Genomic DNA, 18,046 nt, shown 5'->3' with positions numbered 1-18,046 from the left:
GCATATTACTAGCATATGAGTATCTAGAGGTCTGTATCTCCATATAATTTTCTATATTATACCTAGACACGTAGGGTTAACGTGTATCATACAGCACCTCGACACTCATTCATCACCTATTTAGTGTGAGCGCCCCACCTTCAATTGCATTTACTCTCATATCCAACCAGTTCATATCAACCAACTCCATTTTCCCCTCCCGTGGAAGACCGTGGAGATCTAGGGGACACCGTGGATTCCCTAGAACAAGACCATCCACAAGTAAGTCTCTCTTCACCACTTTCTTCCCAAACACAATTGGGCAGAAGGTTGATGCATTTTTCCCAAAATTGGACTATAATCACATCAGATCTGTGGATTCTGAATACAATTGTGGGTTATCAAATAAAACTTGTATCTCTTCCAGTACAAGAAAGACAACCTCACCCCATAACATTCTCCAAATTAGATCAAGATCTAGTAACGTTAGAGGTGAAAGATCCCTATCTCTAAAGGTGCAATTCGTCCAGTACCATTACATTCCCATGGATTCATAAGCAATGTATTTCTAGTAAAAAAAAGAAGGACAGAGGATTCAGATCAGTTATAAGTTTAAAAATCTTAAACAACTTTGTGAAATACCACCATTTCAAAATGGAGGGTATTCATTTACAAAAATACCTCTTATTACAAGGGGATTGGTTTAGTAAAAGTGGATCTGAAAGATGCATATCTTTCATCTCCAATCCACAAAAACTCTCAACCTTACCTTCAATTCCTTTGGAACAACATAAAATGGCAGTTTACGAGCCTCCCTTTTGGCCTGTCATCAGCTCCATGGTGTTTCACAAAAATTATGTCCAGTGGTAGCTGCCTTGAAGAGCAGAGGTGTCCGACTAATAATTTATTTTAGACGACATCCTACTCATGGCCTAATCTATACAAACTCTTCACATAAATTTGGAATGGACTCTGTCTCTTCTCACAAATTTAGGTTTTGTTATCATCATAAAAAATCAATTTTAACCCCTACTCAAGAGGTAGAATTCTTGGGTTTTATGGTCAACACTCAGTTGACTACCCTGAGCCTGCCACCCAGGAAATTGAAAACAATCAGGAAGGAAATCCGATCAGTTCTAACAAAAAAAAAAAAGTCTTATATCTTTAAAGGACTATAGCTCGAATTGTCAGACTTTTATCGGCCGCTATTCAGGCAATTTTCCCCGCTCCGCTTCGTTACAGAGCTTAACATTTCAGAGAAGGTTTGGGTTATACCAATGAGATAACCCTCAATTCCGAAGCCAGAGAGGAACTTCTATGGTGGTTAAAACATATCCAGGTGTGGAATGGAAAGACAGATTTTCATCCCAAACCAGATATCATCTTGAATCCGATGCAAGTCGCTTGGGATGGGGAGCTCAATGTGGACCTTTATCAACAGGAGGGAAATGGTCTCAAGACAAATCTCTCCTCTGCATCAATTGTCTAGAGAGTCCATCAAGTTCAACCTATAACCTTAATGAACAGGAATAGTAGAAAAACATCCAGCTCACCGTGGCACTAAGGCAATTTAGCAAAGAAGGAAAGTTGTCCAGTGAGGGAATAGTGCAAAAATCTTCTTTATTATTAAAAGCCAGCAAACAGGATACAAAGTGATGCGTTTCAGGTCTCCATCTGCACCCTTAGTCATACATAGTTGAACAAGATAAATTACACATATATATGTGCATGGGGAGATGTGAGGTCAACCCCCCCCCCCCCCCCAGGTGATCTGTATTAGGGTGGACCACACATCTATACCCCATACATTTGAAAACCCTTTACACCTCACTGCAATATGATATACCAAATATATACCAAAAAAAATTAACATCAGATGCTATCAATGGACAGGACAACATAATAATGTGTAAGATAGTAATATTGTACAAAGACCCACTATGAAACCCATATAAAGAGGTATACAAAAATATATTAAATTTCCCTCGTGAGAGGGAATAGCATGTTTCATCAAATAATAGATATATAAAAGATGTGATATACATATGAGTGGGAAATTGTACATATTCCTGTTCTAAAAGATGGAACTTGCAATAACTTTACAATATAAGTTCAAAAAACATATATTGAAAGTCCCTAATTTACAGTTACAGAAGAAGAAGAAAGCAAAATTATCAATTTTACAGAAGCTGGGAGAGAAGAAAGACCAAACAGCAGCGAAGTATTGAAGAGGTAAGTAGTAGCATGAGAAAAAATAACTAATGTTTTATATTATTTCATTAGTATAATGACACACCTTGGCGTCTGTTTAGACCTTGCGGTACTCGGGTAGCCAATTTAACGATCAAATAAACCTCTCTATTAAGCAATGTTTTCTTGTGATCTCCTCCCTGATAGGGCATGGTTACTTTTTCAATACCAGTAAGATGAATCATAGGAGGTGTCTCCTGCATGTAGTTGTGCACAATATTGAGATACAGCTGACATATGTTTAGAATTAAAGTGTTTGATGTCAGATAGATGTTTCCTAATTCGGGTTTTCAGAGAATTTGTTGTGCATCCCACATACTGTACTCTGCATTCTGTACAGGAAATCAAATAAATGACAAAGTAGTATTTCAACTAATATATTGTTTAATACTAAATGTTTCTCCTGTAACAAAAGATGCAAAATCAGTTGCGGGAGACATCACCTTGCAACAGGCACATTTGTTATGGCCACAATAAAAACAGCCTAGATATTTAGGCCAAGTAGGTGTGGGTTGACCTCACATCTCCCCATGCACATATTTATGTGTCATTTATCTTGTTCCTTTATTTACGACTAAGGGTGCAGATGGACACCTGAAACGCGTCACTTTGTATCCTGTTTGCTGGCTCTTAATAATAAAGAAGATTTTTGCACTATTCCCTCACTGGACAACTTTCCTTCTTTGCTGTAACCCTAATGAGTCCCTACTGAGTTAATCCAGAGGAAGGCAAAAAAATAACTCATACTAGAGGTAAAAATTCCTTCCCGACTCCAAACATGGCAATCAGAATAGATCCCTGGATCAACCTTCTGTCCCTATAGATCTAGAATTCATAACCTGTAATGTTATTCTCCAAAAATGCATCCAGACCCCTTCTAAATTATTTGAGAGAGTTAACCATGATTACCTCCTCAGGCAGAGAATTCCACAGTCTAACTGCTCTTACAGTAAAGAACCTCCGTCTGTGCTAGTGCTCCAACTGTTGTGTCCTTCTTTGTATGGACAATATCTCCATGGTTCAATATATCAACCGTCTGGGAGGTACCAAATCGAAGCATTTAGCCAACATTGCGAAAGAATTCTGGCATTTCTGCCTGAACAAGAATATAATTTTGAAAGCAGAATATATTCCCGGACTGTCCAATTCTGTAGCAGACTGGATTTCTCGTTGTCTAACAGATTCCAGCAATTGGATGTTAGATCCAATGATTTTTCAATCTATAGAATCTTTATGGGGCCCTCTACATATAGATCTCCTTGCATCCCGCTTGAACAAACAATTACCAATTTCTTCAGCTGGCGTCAAGACCCCAAAGCCTTAGGTATAGACACTTTTCTTCAAACTTGGCCCACAGGGACACTTTATGCATTCCCTCCTTTCTCCCGGATTTCGAGCGACCTCCTTCATGCTTGCACTCAGAAAGCGACTTTGGTCCTAGTCACACCTTGGTGGCCGTCCCAAACTTGGTTCCCACAAGTTTTAGAAATGTCCATGTTACAGTGGTGCTCCGGCTGGACCCTCCGGCCGTGAGCACTCCCTGTCCCTGCTGCCCGTGGGGTTGAGATTCGCATCGCAGGATGAGCCCGTATGCGAGTCTCAGCCTGTCACTCACCTTCTTGTGTCCCTGCTTCCTGGTGTCCCCGCAGCTCTGGCGTGCGTGCCTTTGCCCCCTAGGACACGCGTGCCGGAGCTCTGTTTCTTAAAGGGCCAGTACCAATTAATTAAAGTGTCTGCACCTGTCACTTGTCCATAAGTATCTGCTCCTCCCTGTTCCCTGGGCCGGATCTTTGGTTGTCTAGCCTTAGTGAAGTCCTGTTTCCCAGAGTCTGTGTATCTGTTTCTAGTTCCACCCTATCCTATACCTGTGTTTCAACCCTGTTCTTCTGCCATCCCGCCATGTCCTGCCAGCCACATTCTGCCAGTCACTGTCAGTGCCACGTCACCCCCCAGCTACCTGTGTGGACGACTCGTGCCAGGGGTAGCAACCTGGGTGCCACCTGCCGCAGCAAGACCATCCCGCTTTGCGGTGGGCTCTTGTGAAAACCAGTGGCACCTTAGACCCTGCTCCCTGGCACGGCTCAAGTCTCCTTCCACACAGGCCCAGAGAATCCACCACCTGCTGTCCACCTGCCGTGATTCCTAAGATTAAGATCCGGCCATGGATTCCACTGGGGTGCTTTTGTCTGATCTCCCGGATCTTTCCAAGTCTGCAATGGATCCCGCTGGTGTGTCTTTGCCTGATGATTCAGCTCTGCCCACCGTTGTGGCTCAGCAGTTGCAGCAGTTAGCCCATCAAGCACAACAACTGGATTTACTTACAGCCATGATGCAACAGATTTTTGCCATGCTGCAGGAACAACAGTGGCAGCCACCTGTTCCTGAGCCTTCTCCTGTATCTGCAGCTTCACCTGGTTTCAAGCCTCGTTTGTCCCTGCCTTCTAAATATGACTGAGATCCCAAGCTGTGTAGAGGCTTTGTGACACAGTGTTCTATTCATCTTGAACTTATGGCAGATCTGTTCCTGAAGGAGCATAATAAAATGGTGTTTGTCTTCAGTCTTTCATCTGGAAAAGCCCTGGCCTGGGCTACTCCTCTCTGGGATCGTAGAGATCTGGTCTCCTTGAATCTGTCTGCCTTCCTTGTAGCACTCCGCAATGCATTTGAAGAACCTGCATAAGCCTCCTTTGCCGAGACAGCTCTGCTGAACTTCTGCCAAGGAAACTCCTCCGTTGGCAACTACGCGGTTCAGTTTCAAACTTTTCCCTCTGAACTTTCCTGGAACGAAGAGGCCTTAAATGCCACCTTTAAAAAAGGCCTTTCCTCTAGAATCATGGATGTTCTCGCTGCACGAGATTCTCCGGATAACCTGAGTGAACTTATCCATTTAGCCACTAGAATTGATGAGCGTTTTGCCAAGAGGCAAGAAGAACTTCCCTTGGAAAAAGAACCTGTCCGAACATTACCTCGTCTGGTGTCCCAACATCCTTCTCTGCTACCAAATTTTCCTCTTGCCGAAGAGGCTATGGATGTGGACTGTTACAGTGGCGCTCTGGCCAGACTCTCCGACCGTGAGCGCTCCCTGTCCCCCGCATACGAGTCTCAGGCCATCACTCACCTTCTTGTGTCTCTGCTTCCTGGTGTCCCCACAGCTCTGTTTCTTAAAGGGCCAGTACCAATTAATTAAAGTGTCTGCACCTGTCCCTTGTCCATAAGTATCTGCTCCTCCCTGTTCCCTGGGCCGGATCTTTGGTTGTCTAGCCTTTAGTGAAGTCCTGTTTCCCAGAGTCTGTGTATCTGTTTCTAGTTCCACCCTATCCTGTACCTGTGTGTCAGCCCTGTTCTTCTGCCATCCCGTTTTGTGGCGGGCACTGGTGAAAACCAGTGGCACCTTAGACCCCGCTCCCTGGCAAAGCTCAAGTCTCCTTCCACACAGGCCCAGAGGATCAACCACCTGCTGTCCACCTGCCGTGATTCCTTACAGTCCATAGACTACCCACAGATTCTTCCCATGTCTCCATCCATTCTTCCAGATCCATTGAGACAACCACCTCCTATGATATCTGCAGGCTGTTACGCCTAGCGCTCCGGGTCCCCGCTCCTCCCCGGAGCGCTCACGGCGTCTTTCTCCCTGCAGCTCCCCGGTCAGTCCCGCTGACCGGGAGCGCTGCACTGTCATGGCCGTTGGGGATGCGATTCGCACAGCGGGACGCGCCCGCTCGCGAATCGCATCCCAGGTCACTTACCCGTTCCCGTCCCCTGCTGTCATGTGCTGGCGCGCGCGGCTCCGCTCTCTAGGGCGCGCGCGCGCCAGCTCCCTGAGACTTAAAGGGCCAGTGCACCCATGATTGGTGCCTGGCCCAATTTGCTTTATTGGCTTCCACCTGGTCCCTGACTATATCTAACCTCCTCCCATGCACTCCCTTGCCGGATCTTGTTGCCATTGTGCCAGTGAAAGCGTATTGTGTGTCTAAAGCCTGTGTACCAGAACTTCTGCTATCCACCCTGACTACGAACCTTGCCGCCTGCCCCCGACCTTCTGCTACGTCCGACCTTGCTTCTGTCTACTCCCTTGTACCTCGCCTATCTTCAGCAGTCAGAGAGGTGACCCGTTGCTAGTGGATACGACCTGGTCACTACCGCCGCAGCAAGACCATCCCGCTTTGCGGCGGGCTCTGGTGAAAACCAGTAGTGACTTAGAACCGGTCCACTAGCGCGGTCCTCGCCAATCCCTCTCTGGCACAGAGGATCCACTACCTGCCAGCCGGCATCGTGACAGTAGATCCGGCCATGGATCCCGCTGACGTCCCTCTGCCTTATATCTCTGATATCACCACGGTGGTCGCCCAGCAATCCCGACAGATCGCCCATCTAACCCACCAGCTGTCGGAAGTATTCACCATTGTGCAGCAACTTCAGTCACAACTTCAGCAGCAATCATCTCCTCCGCCAGCTCCTGCACCTCTTCCGCAGCGAGTGGCCACTCCTAGCCTCCGCCTGTCCTTGCCGGACAAATTTAATGGGGACTCTAAGTTTTGCCGTGGCTTCCTTTCGCAATGTTCCCTGCACATGGAGATGATGTCGGACCAGTTTCCTACTGAAAGGTCTAAGGTGGCTTTCGTAGTCAGCCTTCTGTCTGGAAAAGCCCTGTCATGGGCCACACCGCTCTGGGACCGCAATGACCCCGTCACTGCCTCTGTACACTCCTTCTTCTCGGAAATTCGAAGTGTCTTTGAGGAACCTGCCCGAGCCTCTTCTGCTGAAACTGCCCTGCTGAACCTGGTCCAGGGTAATTCTTCCGTTGGCGAGTACGCCATACAATTCCGTACTCTTGCTTCTGAACTATCCTGGAATAATGAGGCCCTCTGCGCGACCTTTAAAAAAGGCCTATCCAGCAACATTAAAGATGTTCTGGCCGCACGAGAAACTCCTGCTAATCTACATGAACTCATTCATCTAGCCACTCGCATTGACATGCGTTTTTCTGAGAGACATCAAGAGCTCCGCCAGGAAAAAGACTTAGATCTCTGGACACCTCTCCCACAGTCTCCACTGCAATCTGCGCCTAGGCCTCCCGCTGAGGAAACCATCCATTCCTTCCCGGTGTCCTCATCCCAGGGGAGGCAGTCACCGGACAAAAAAAAGGGGAGACCTAAGGGGGGGGGGGTACTGTTACGCCTAGCGCTCCGGGTCCCCGCTCCTCCCCGGAGCGCTCACGGCGTCTTTCTCCCTGCAGCTCCCCGGTCAGTCCCGCTGACCGGGAGCGCTGCACTGTCATGGCCGTTGGGGATGCGATTCGCACAGCGGGACGCGCCCGCTCGCGAATCGCATCCCAGGTCACTTACCCGTTCCCGTCCCCTGCTGTCATGTGCTGGCGCGCGCGGCTCCGCTCTCTAGGGCGCGCGCGCGCCAGCTCCCTGAGACTTAAAGGGCCAGTGCACCCATGATTGGTGCCTGGCCCAATTTGCTTTATTGGCTTCCACCTGGTCCCTGACTATATCTAACCTCCTCCCATGCACTCCCTTGCCGGATCTTGTTGCCATTGTGCCAGTGAAAGCGTATTGTGTGTCTAAAGCCTGTGTACCAGAACTTCTGCTATCCACCCTGACTACGAACCTTGCCGCCTGCCCCCGACCTTCTGCTACGTCCGACCTTGCTTCTGTCTACTCCCTTGTACCTCGCCTATCTTCAGCAGTCAGAGAGGTGACCCGTTGCTAGTGGATACGACCTGGTCACTACCGCCGCAGCAAGACCATCCCGCTTTGCGGCGGGCTCTGGTGAAAACCAGTAGTGACTTAGAACCGGTCCACTAGCGCGGTCCTCGCCAATCCCTCTCTGGCACAGAGGATCCACTACCTGCCAGCCGGCATCGTGACACAGGCCTTCTGTCTCTAGTAGTATGGTTAATTTCGGGTCAACAAACGTTGGGTCAGAACTTTCACAATCTGCTAGAGATATTATCTTAGAGGCCTGGGCTCCAGGTACCAGATCAATGTACGCATCAGCCTGGAAACTTTGGACTAATTGTTGCATACAACGGGATTTGGATCCCATACATGCACCTATTACCCAAGTCTTGAATTTCCTTTCAATCAGGGAAAACCTATAGGACTATCAATGTCTATCGCTCAGCAATCTCTTTCTATCATGCTCCCATTAATTCTTTACCAATTACCATCCTTTAATTTGCAAATTATTGAAAGGTATTCAATTTAAAAGACCTCCTTTACCAAGATATAGTTTTACTTGGGATGTTTCTATTCTCTTGAATCATATAGATTTATGGGGAGATAACAAACAACTATCTCTCAAACTTCTATCCTATAAGCTTACAGCACTTTTATGTCTTATATCTTTTTTAAAGAATATATTATGTAAGAGCTCTGGATATAAATCATAAACAATACTTTCCACAAGGTGTACAATTTTCCATATACAGACGAACAAAAACCAACTTGCACTCTGTTTTTTATCCTGCTTTTCCTCATAATCATAATCTCTGTGTGGTCCTCTGTTTTAAAGTCTATGAAGAAAAAACTTTGTCATTAAGAAGTATATCTTCTTTCCAACTCTTAACCTCTTATTGTAGAACGGATGCTCCTGTGTCTTCCCCTACTCTAGCTAGATGGGTTAAATGAACTATGCAATTAGCAGGTATAGATAACTCCGTTTTTGGTGCTCACTCTACAAGAGGAGCCATGAAAACTAAAGTTTTTCAAGCAGGGGGTTCATTATCAGACATTTTACACACAGCAAATTGGTCTTCAGAATCTACATTTAGAAAAATTTATTTTAGACCCGAACCCCATGTTTCTATGGTTCTATTTAATTAGATATTGTTTCTAAAAATTGTATAGCTTTAAACATGCATAATAGGAGTCTCTTGCAATAAAATTGGAGATTTTCCTAGCTATTGTGTCACAATAGCTAAGAAAACCTCCAATTTTCTCTAAATTGTCAAAGTAGGTGATCCAATCCCACAGGGATTGTGTCTGTCAAACATGACAATAATAAGTGTTGTATTCCTATGCTCTTATGTGCAAATTATTCAGTTTATATAGGTAAACTTACCTTGTTAACTGCATCTGGCCATGCTTGAGTCTCAAGACAAAATGCAGAGTGTTTAGGATATATGGCACCACCTTTTCCCTTTAAAGATCCATCCAAGAAATTGGCAGTGTAGAACTGGACACCAGGTTGAGTTGTACAGACAGTGAGTACTCTGCCACTTGGCTTGTGATATACCCTGATAAAGTATCCATAAATAGAAATATAATGTAGAACACGGGTACTGGGATTATCACAAAATAATAGATTTTCAAAATGACATTTAAAGGGTTCCTCCTCCCCTAAACATCTTATCACATATCAAAAGGATGGGGGATAAGATATCTGATGGCGAGGGTCCCGCCACTGAGGACTCCCACGTTCTCAGTAGCAGCTCCCTGTTGTCATCACAGCACAGAGGAAAATCTCTGTGCGTGATGACGGGGCGATACAGGGGCCCGAGCACCGTGACGTCACGGCTCCCGCCCCCTTGGATAGGGGATAAGATGTCTAGGGGCGGAGTACCCCTTTAATTCTCTCTATTGCCTTAAAATATAACAGATGGTACATTAATGAAGGATATAATGAAATATTGTGCGCATTGATGTAGCAGTCTATTTCTGTTTATTCCCACACCTACTCAAATGAGTAGACAATTTATTTTCTTCATTAACAAAAATAAACATGCATAATAATTTTAGCAAAACCAGGAGTGAAACTGACACAAAGAAAACTATTTATAATGGAAAGATTTGCCGTTTTTTCTTAGTTTTAACCCATTCCTGGTTTTGCCTAAAAATATTAACCAAAATATTAACCAATATGTGAAACCAGCCTAAACCTATATAAATATAGTTATACAGGATCAGTAAAATTAACACTGTGGAATTATTTATAGGGAACTTGTCACTAGTTTCATGCTGACTGAACTACAGACCGATTCCCATTTCACAATGATATACAATTTACTTTGAAACAGTACAGACACTAAGAGTAATCATAGTTGTAACTACGACCATTAAGGAAGCTCAGACATTCAGCGGTCTCTTAGCCCAGACTGACAGATCTCTCCCGATTTGCATATAGGGAGAGATCTGTCAATCAGGGCTGTGAACTGTCCAGTGATTCCGAGCCTAAAATACAGCTATGTTTTCTTTAACCCATTAAGGACACAGGGAGTACAGGCAGATATGCCCTGACATCCTGGTAGTTAAGGACACAGAGCGTTCCTGTACACAAATTGCCGGTCAATTCAGACAGGCGATTTGCGGCGATTCCAGGTCAATTGGGTCTTCGGCGACCCGGAAAAAAAGGTTGAATGGGGCTGTCCGAGACAGCCCCATTCACCCTTACCCAGCAGGAGTGAGGTGGCATGGGTGCCACCTCACGATCACGTGATTGATCTGTCGGAATGACCGACCAATCACTACCCTGCTGGGCGGCGTTCAGGGCCAGCAGGGGTCTCCTACCTTTCCATGGCCCAGCGGGGGTTCCCTTAGGAGCGGCGGTGGTGGACAGGGGCAGCAGGAGGGGTGGCAGCAGCGATAGTGGTCCCAGCAGTGCAGGCGGCAGGATAGAGTAGGAGGTGAGGCCTGTTCACCTCCTGCTGTTGCTTAGCAACAACTCTCAGCATGCACAGCCAAAGGGCATGCTGGGAGTTGTAGTTTTGCAACAGCTGGAGTTCCAACTACAACTCCCAGCATGCCCTTTGGTAGTCTGTGCATGCTGGGGGTTGTAGTGATGCAACAGCTGGAGGCACATTTTTTCTATGAAAAAGTGTGCCTCCAGCTGTTGCAAAACTACAACTCTCAGTATGTCCTTTGACTGGCAATACATGCTGAGTGTTACAGTTTTGCAACAGCTGGAGACACATTGGTTGTGAAACAGAGTTTGTGTCCTAACTCAGTGTTTTGCGACCAGTGTTGCAAAAATGCAACTCCCAGCATTGCACTCAGAGACTGTACATGCTGGGAGTTCTAGTTTTGCAACAGCTGGAGGCACTCTGGTTGCAAAACACTGAGTTAAGTAATAAACTCTCAGTGCTTCGCAACCAATGTGCCTCCAGCTGTTGCATAAATACAACTCTCAGCATGTATGGTCTGTCAGTGCATGCTGAGAGTTGTAGTTTTGCAACAGCTGGAGGTTTGCCCCCCATGTAAATGTACAGAGTACATTCACACGGGCGGGTTTACAGCGTGTTTTCTTGGGCAAGTTTGAGATGGGCAAATTTCCGCCGCAGCTCAAACTCACTGTAAACCCTCTCCCGTGTGAATGTACCCTAAAAAAAACTACACTTAAACAAAATGAAAAGGAAAACACTACATATACATACACCCCTACACAGTCCCCCCCCCCCCAAAAAAAAAAAAATTGAGCCTCCAGCTGTTGAAAAACAACTCCCAGTATTGCCGGACAGCCAATGACTGTCAAGGCATGCTGGGAGTTTTGCAACAGCTGGAGACACCCTGTTTGGGAAACACTGCCGTAGGGTATTTTGGTGGTGGATGCAAATCCCCAATTTAGGCCTCAAATGCGCTTGGCACTCTCTCGCTTTGGAGCCCTGTTGTATTTCAAAGCAACAGTTTAGTGCCACATATGGGGTATCTCCATACTTGGGAGAAATTGCGTTACAAATTTTGGGGGGCTTTTTCTCCATTTACCCCTTATGAAAGGGTAAAGTTGGGTTCTACAACAGCATGTTAATGTAAAAAAATGTATTTTTTTACACTAACATGCTGGTGTTGCCCCATACTTTTAATTTTCACAAGCGGTAAAAGGAAAAAAAGACCCCCAAAATTTGTAACGCAATTTCTCTTGAGTACGGAACTACCCCATATGTGGGTGTAAAATGCTCTGCGGACGCACAACATGGCTCAGTAGTGAGAGCGCTCCATGTACATTTGAGGTCTAAATTGGGGATTTGCACAGGGGTGGCTGATTTTACAGTGGTTCTGACATAAATGCAAAATAATAAATACCCACATGTGACCCCATTTTGGAAACTACACCCCTCACGGAATGTAACAAGGGGTATACTGAACCTTAACACCCCACAGGCGTTTGACGAATTTTCGTTAAAGTTGGATGTGAAAATGCATTTTTTTTCCATTTTCACAAGGGAGAATAGAAAAAAAGCCCCCCAAAATAAAGAACATACCCGATATGTGGATGTAAAGTGCTCTGTGGGGGGCGAACTACAATGCTCAGAAGAGAAGGAGCACTATTGGGCTTTTGGAGAGAGAATGTGTCTGAAATTGAAGGCCATGTGTGTTCAGAAAAAACAACATGCCAGAACAGTGGACCCCTCCCACATGTGACCCCATTTTGGAAACTACACCCTCACATAATGTAATAAGGGGTACAGTGAGCATTTACACCCCACAGGTGCCTGACAGATTTTTGTGCAGTGGTCCGTGAAAATGAAAAATTTTATTTTTCGTTTGCACAGCCCACTGTTCCCATAATCTGTCAAATGCCAGTGGGGTCTAAACGCTCACTGCACCCCTTATTAAATTCTGTGAGGGTGTAGTTTTCAAAATGGGGTCACATGTGGGGGGGGGGGTCTACTGTTCTTGCACCATGGGGGCTTTGTAAATGTGCATGGCCCCCGACTTCTATTCCAACCAAATTCTCTCTCCAAAAGCTCAATGGTGCTCCTTCTCTTCTGAGCATTGTAGTTCACCCGCAGAGCACTTTACATCCACATATGGGGTATTTCCATACTCAGAAGGAATGGGGTTACAAATTTTGGGAGGCTTTTTCTCCTATTACCTCTTGTGAAAATGAAAAATTTGGGGTAACACCAGCATTTTAGTGAAAAAAATCTAATTTTTAATTTTCACATCCAACTTTAGCGGAAATTTGTCAAACATCTGTACGGTGTTAAGGCTCATTGTACCCCTTGTTACGTTCCTTGAGGCGTGTACTTTCCAAAATAGTATGTCATGTGTTTTTTTTTTGCTGTTCTGGCACCATAGGGGCTTCCTAAATGCAACTTGACCTCCAAAAACCATTTCAAATTTGCTTTCCAAAAGCCAAATGTAACTTCTTCTCTTCCGAGCATTGTAGTGTGCCCGCAGTGCATTTGATGTCCACACATGGGTATTTTCATACTCAGAAGAGACGGGGTTACAAATTTTGTGGGGCATTTTCTCCTATTACCCCTTCTAAAAATGTAGAATTTGGGGGAAAACAAGCATTTTAGTGAAAAAAAAATTAATTTACACATCCAACTTTAACGAAAAGTTGTCAGACACCTGTGGGGTTCACTGTACCCCTTGTTACATTCCTTGAGGTGTGTAGTTTCCAAAATAGTATGCCATGTTGTTGTTTTTTGCTGTTCTGGAACCATAGGGGCTTCCTAAATGTGACATGCCCCCAAAAAACCATTTCAGAAAAACTCTCTCTCCAAAATCCCATTGTCGCTCCTTCCCTTCTGAGCCCTCTACTGTGCCTGTTAAACACTTTACATACACTTATTAGGTATTTCCTTACTTCTCCAACTCGCGTTTCAGCACGCTGACCTTAGTCCGGGAGTGGTGTCATCCCGGCCCCTGCATTCCAGTAGTGACCACTCGGTCCTGTGTGGGTATTGTCTTTTTTGTACTGATATTTATTACACCATGTACATTTTTAGATATTATATGTGACTGCTAGCACATGGCAGCTTAATTCTGATATTCACTGTATGCATGTTATACTTCTTTGTATTTAGATATACTTTTTTGCCGGTGTTTATGCACATCCATTACTAATGTCATAGCAGCATGTGTCTTGCCCCATAATTAACATCTTTGATGCAGGGTGTCCGGTGATGCCGCATTTTTTGATGTTTTGTTTCCTCCTCATACATGTGTGCTTGGTTTTTAATGTATACAAATAAACTGTTTGTTTTATTTTTCCACAACAACTCCATTGTTTTCTCTTTTTTTGGTTTTGTGCTAAGTTAGGAGTCACATGTTTACTTTTGGATATTACTTTTATAGGGGGTGTTACAGTAGTGTTATATAGCATTACACACCTATTACCCTATCTTGTTTCTGTCTGACCTTTTTTTTTGGCTTGTCCTTTTTACCCCTTGTAAAATTTCAAAAACTGGGTCTACAACAGTGCTTCTCAAATAGTGGGGCGCTCCCCCCAGTGGGGGCACGAGGCTCCGTAAAGGGGGGCCCGACTCACTCGCAAGCGGCGTCCCACACGGCGTCGGTTGCCTAGCAACTCTACGGCTGGATCTTACTTACGGCCCTGGGTTGTCAGTGTGGCTGCCTGGGAGAGGCGCTTTGAACTCCGGCGTGGCGCGCTGCTACGTTCAGACGTGAAGTCACGTCTTGACCTCACGTCTAAGCGCAGCAGCCCACCATGTCGGAGTTCACTGTGCCGCCGAACAGTGCGCCCGCCGCCCTGCTCTCTCTCGTACACCCCCTGCTTGTCCTCAGGTACAGATCCCTGCTTGTCCTCCATGTAAAGAGCCCCGCTTGTTGTCAGTGTACAGAGCCCCGCTTGTTGTCAGTGTACAGAGCCCCGCTTGTTGTCAGTGTACAGAGCCCCGCTTGTTGTCAGTGTACAGAGACCCGCTTGTTGTCAGTGTACAGAGACCCGCTTGTTGTCAGTGTACAGAGCACCGCTTGTTGTCAGTGTACAGAGCCCCGCTTGTTGTCAGTGTACAGAGCCCCGCTTGTCCTCAGTGTACAGAGCCCTGCTTGTCCTCAGTGTACAGAGCCCTGCTTGTCCTCAGTGTACAGAGCCCTGCTTGTCCTCAGTGTACAGAGCCCTGCTTGTCCTCAGTGTACAGAGCCTCATATACATTAATAAGGATACAGTGTTATGCAGAGGTGTACTTATAACAATTTTATAGACAAATGATACTATTTACAGTCGTGCGGGGGGCGTGAAATGTTTTCTTCTTCCTAGGGGGGGCATGACAGAAAATAATTGAGAAGCACTGGTCTACAAGAACATGCGAGTGTAAAAAAAAAAAATGAAGATTTTGAATTTTCTCCTTCAATTTGCTGCTATTCCTGTGAAACACCTAAAGGGTTAACACACTTTCTGAATGTGATTTTATATACTTTGAGGGGTACAGTTTTTATAATGAGCTAATTTATGGGGTATTTCTAATATGAAGGCTCCTCAAATCCACTTCAAAACTGAATGGTTCCTGAAAATTTCCGATTTTGAAAATGTTGTGAAAAATTGGAAAATTGCTTCTGAACTTTGAAGCCCTAAAAACATGTCAACTTTATGATGAAAATATAAAGTAGACATATTGTATATGTGAATCAATATATCATTTATTTGGTATGTCTATTTTCCAAGAAATGATGCAAGTATTGACAAAAATTTACCACTGACTTAAAGTAGAATATGTCACGAAAAAAACTCTCGAAATCAGAATAAAAAGTGAAAGCATCCCAGAGTTATTAATGCTTAAAGTGACACTGGTCAGAATTGCAAAAAACGCTCTGGTCCTTAAAGGAGAACTCCAGACCATAAAAATTGTCCCCCACAGTGCCGGCAGTAAAAAAATAAAGAAGTACGTACCTTCCTCCGCTCCCCCAGGGCCTCCGGTAACCGGCTCCGGTCTCCGCCGCAATCCACTTCCTGGTTGCCGGTGGTCGGATGAATCAGCCAATCACCAGCCGCAGCGCAGTCCGACTCGGCCGGCGATAGGCTGAGCGGCAGTGTGACGTTTTCGGCCCCGGCCGCAGGTACCGGTGTAGTGAAGAATTTTGTGTCCTGAAGCGTTTACACACTGCCGCTCAGCCTATCGCCGGCCGAGTCAGACTGCGCTGCGGCTGGTGAATGGCTGATTCATCCGACCACCGGCAAACCAGGAAGTGGATTGCGGCGGAGACCGGAGCCGGTTACCGGAGGCCCCGGGGGAGCGGAGGAAGGTATGTACATCTTTATTTTTTTACTGCCGGCACAATGGGGGATAAATTTCATGGTCTGGAGTTCTCCTTTAAGGTGAAAATTGGCTTGGTCCTTAAGGGGTTAAAATAGAACACAGGCTCAAAGTGACTAATATATTATTGTGATGAGGAAGCCGGTCAGTGACAGGTTTCCTTTAATGATAAATTTGTAATTTTGTTGGAGAGTCCATAAGAATCAGCTGGTTGGTGAATAAAAGCTTTACAACAATGATGTTTTGGCAATGTTCATACACAGCAAATTTTCATGCAGAAAATCCACAGCGTATTACAGTGGCAGCAAAGTGCTTATATGTGATATGCAGAAATCTCATTTCCATTCCACATCAAAATCTTCACAGAAATTGACATGCGGTATGGATTTTAAAATCAATAAATTCACAGGTGTTGCAGACTTTACTGTAGAAACACTGAAGATCTACAGTAGAGATACAGTAGAGTTACAGTGATTCGATTCATCACGAACCTCGCGGCTCGGTGTTTGCTGACTTTAGCCTGCATAAATTAGTTCAACTTCCAGGTGCTCCGGTGGGCTGGAAAAGGTGGCTACAGTCCTAGGAGAGACTCTCTCCTAGGACTGTAGCCACCTTTTCCAGCCCACCGGAGCACCTGAAAGCTGAACTATTTTATGCAGGATAAAGTCAGCAACTGCCGAGCCGCGAGGTTCGTGATGAATCGAATTACTGTAACTTCGCTCATCTCTTCTACAGCTATATCCACAACTGCTGATTTCAAATAGATTCTTCCCCCCCCCCCTTCTACAACACTAATCTAATCTGCACCAAAACCTGCAGTGGGAAATCTACAATAAGGGTATGGTCACACACTTTGTAAGTCGCAGCAGGTTACCTGCCATGGGAAATACGCTGTGAGTTACGCTACCATTCACTTTAAGGGTCCGCCGGCAGTCTGCAAATCTGCCATTATTGCGGACTTTCGGTGGACCCATTGAAATAAATGGTAGCGTAACTCACAGGGGTAAACTGCTGAGAGTTACAATCTTGTGAACATACCCAAAATTGATGTGGATTTTATGCAGATTTTGATACAGAAACACTGAGATTTCCTGCATCCTACCTGACTTGTGTGAACATAACTTAAAGAGAAACTGACAGCAGGGTCACCCACACTAACCTTATTATAGAAGTAAATCACTGTGTTTCTAAGATTTCTTACCGGGCAAATTGTTTTGCAATTGTCCTGGATAACCCCACCCTCTTCAGATGATAACTCAATCCCCTCCATAAATTTTGATCCCACTTCCTCAGCATGTCCTTGAAGGGGCAGAGTTAACGGCAAAAAGGGGCTACCTATATACAGTCATGGCCGTAAATGTTGGCACCGCTGAAATTTTTCTAGAAAATTAAGTGTTTCTCACAGAATAGGATAGCAGTAACACATGTTTTGCTATACACATGTTTATTTATTGTATGTATTGGAACTAAACCACAAAAGGGAGGGAAAAAAATCTAATTGAACATATTGTCACACCAAACTCCAAAAATGGGCTGGACAAAATTATTGGCACCCATAACTTAAAGTTTGGTTGCACACCCTTTGGAAAAAATAACTGAAATCAGTCGCTTCCTATAACCATCAATAAGCTTCTTACACCGCTCAGCCGGAATGTTGACCACTCTACCTTTGCAAACTGCTCCAGGTCTCTCTTAGTGGAAGGCGCCTTTTCCCAACAGCAATTTTAAGATCTCTCCACAGGTGTTCAAAGGCAGTTAGATCTGGACTCATTGCAGCCCACTTCAGTACTCTCCAGCTCTTTGTTGCCATCCATTTCTGGGTGCTTTTTTAAGTATGTTTGGGGTCATTGTCCTGCTGGAAGACCC

At 45.1% G+C, this 18,046-nt stretch overlaps 1 protein-coding gene across 1 annotated transcript in view; it reads right to left on the bottom strand.

Moving 5' to 3' along the window:
- The window catches only part of GALM (galactose mutarotase), a 112,172-nt gene that overhangs the window by 15,285 nt on the left and 78,841 nt on the right, over positions 1 to 18,046 (bottom strand). Inside the window, exon 7 of the mRNA XM_056567445.1 lies at positions 9,301 to 9,475. Coding sequence (XP_056423420.1) covers positions 9,301 to 9,475 — 175 coding nt within the window. The remainder of the gene's footprint in view (positions 1 to 9,300; positions 9,476 to 18,046) is intronic.

This window comes from Hyla sarda, chromosome 3 (genome assembly GCF_029499605.1).
Source record: "Hyla sarda isolate aHylSar1 chromosome 3, aHylSar1.hap1, whole genome shotgun sequence".
Classification (NCBI taxonomy): domain Eukaryota; kingdom Metazoa; phylum Chordata; class Amphibia; order Anura; family Hylidae; genus Hyla; species Hyla sarda.
Note: the sequence above shows the minus strand (reverse complement) of the source record. Positions and strands in the feature narration are given on the sequence as shown.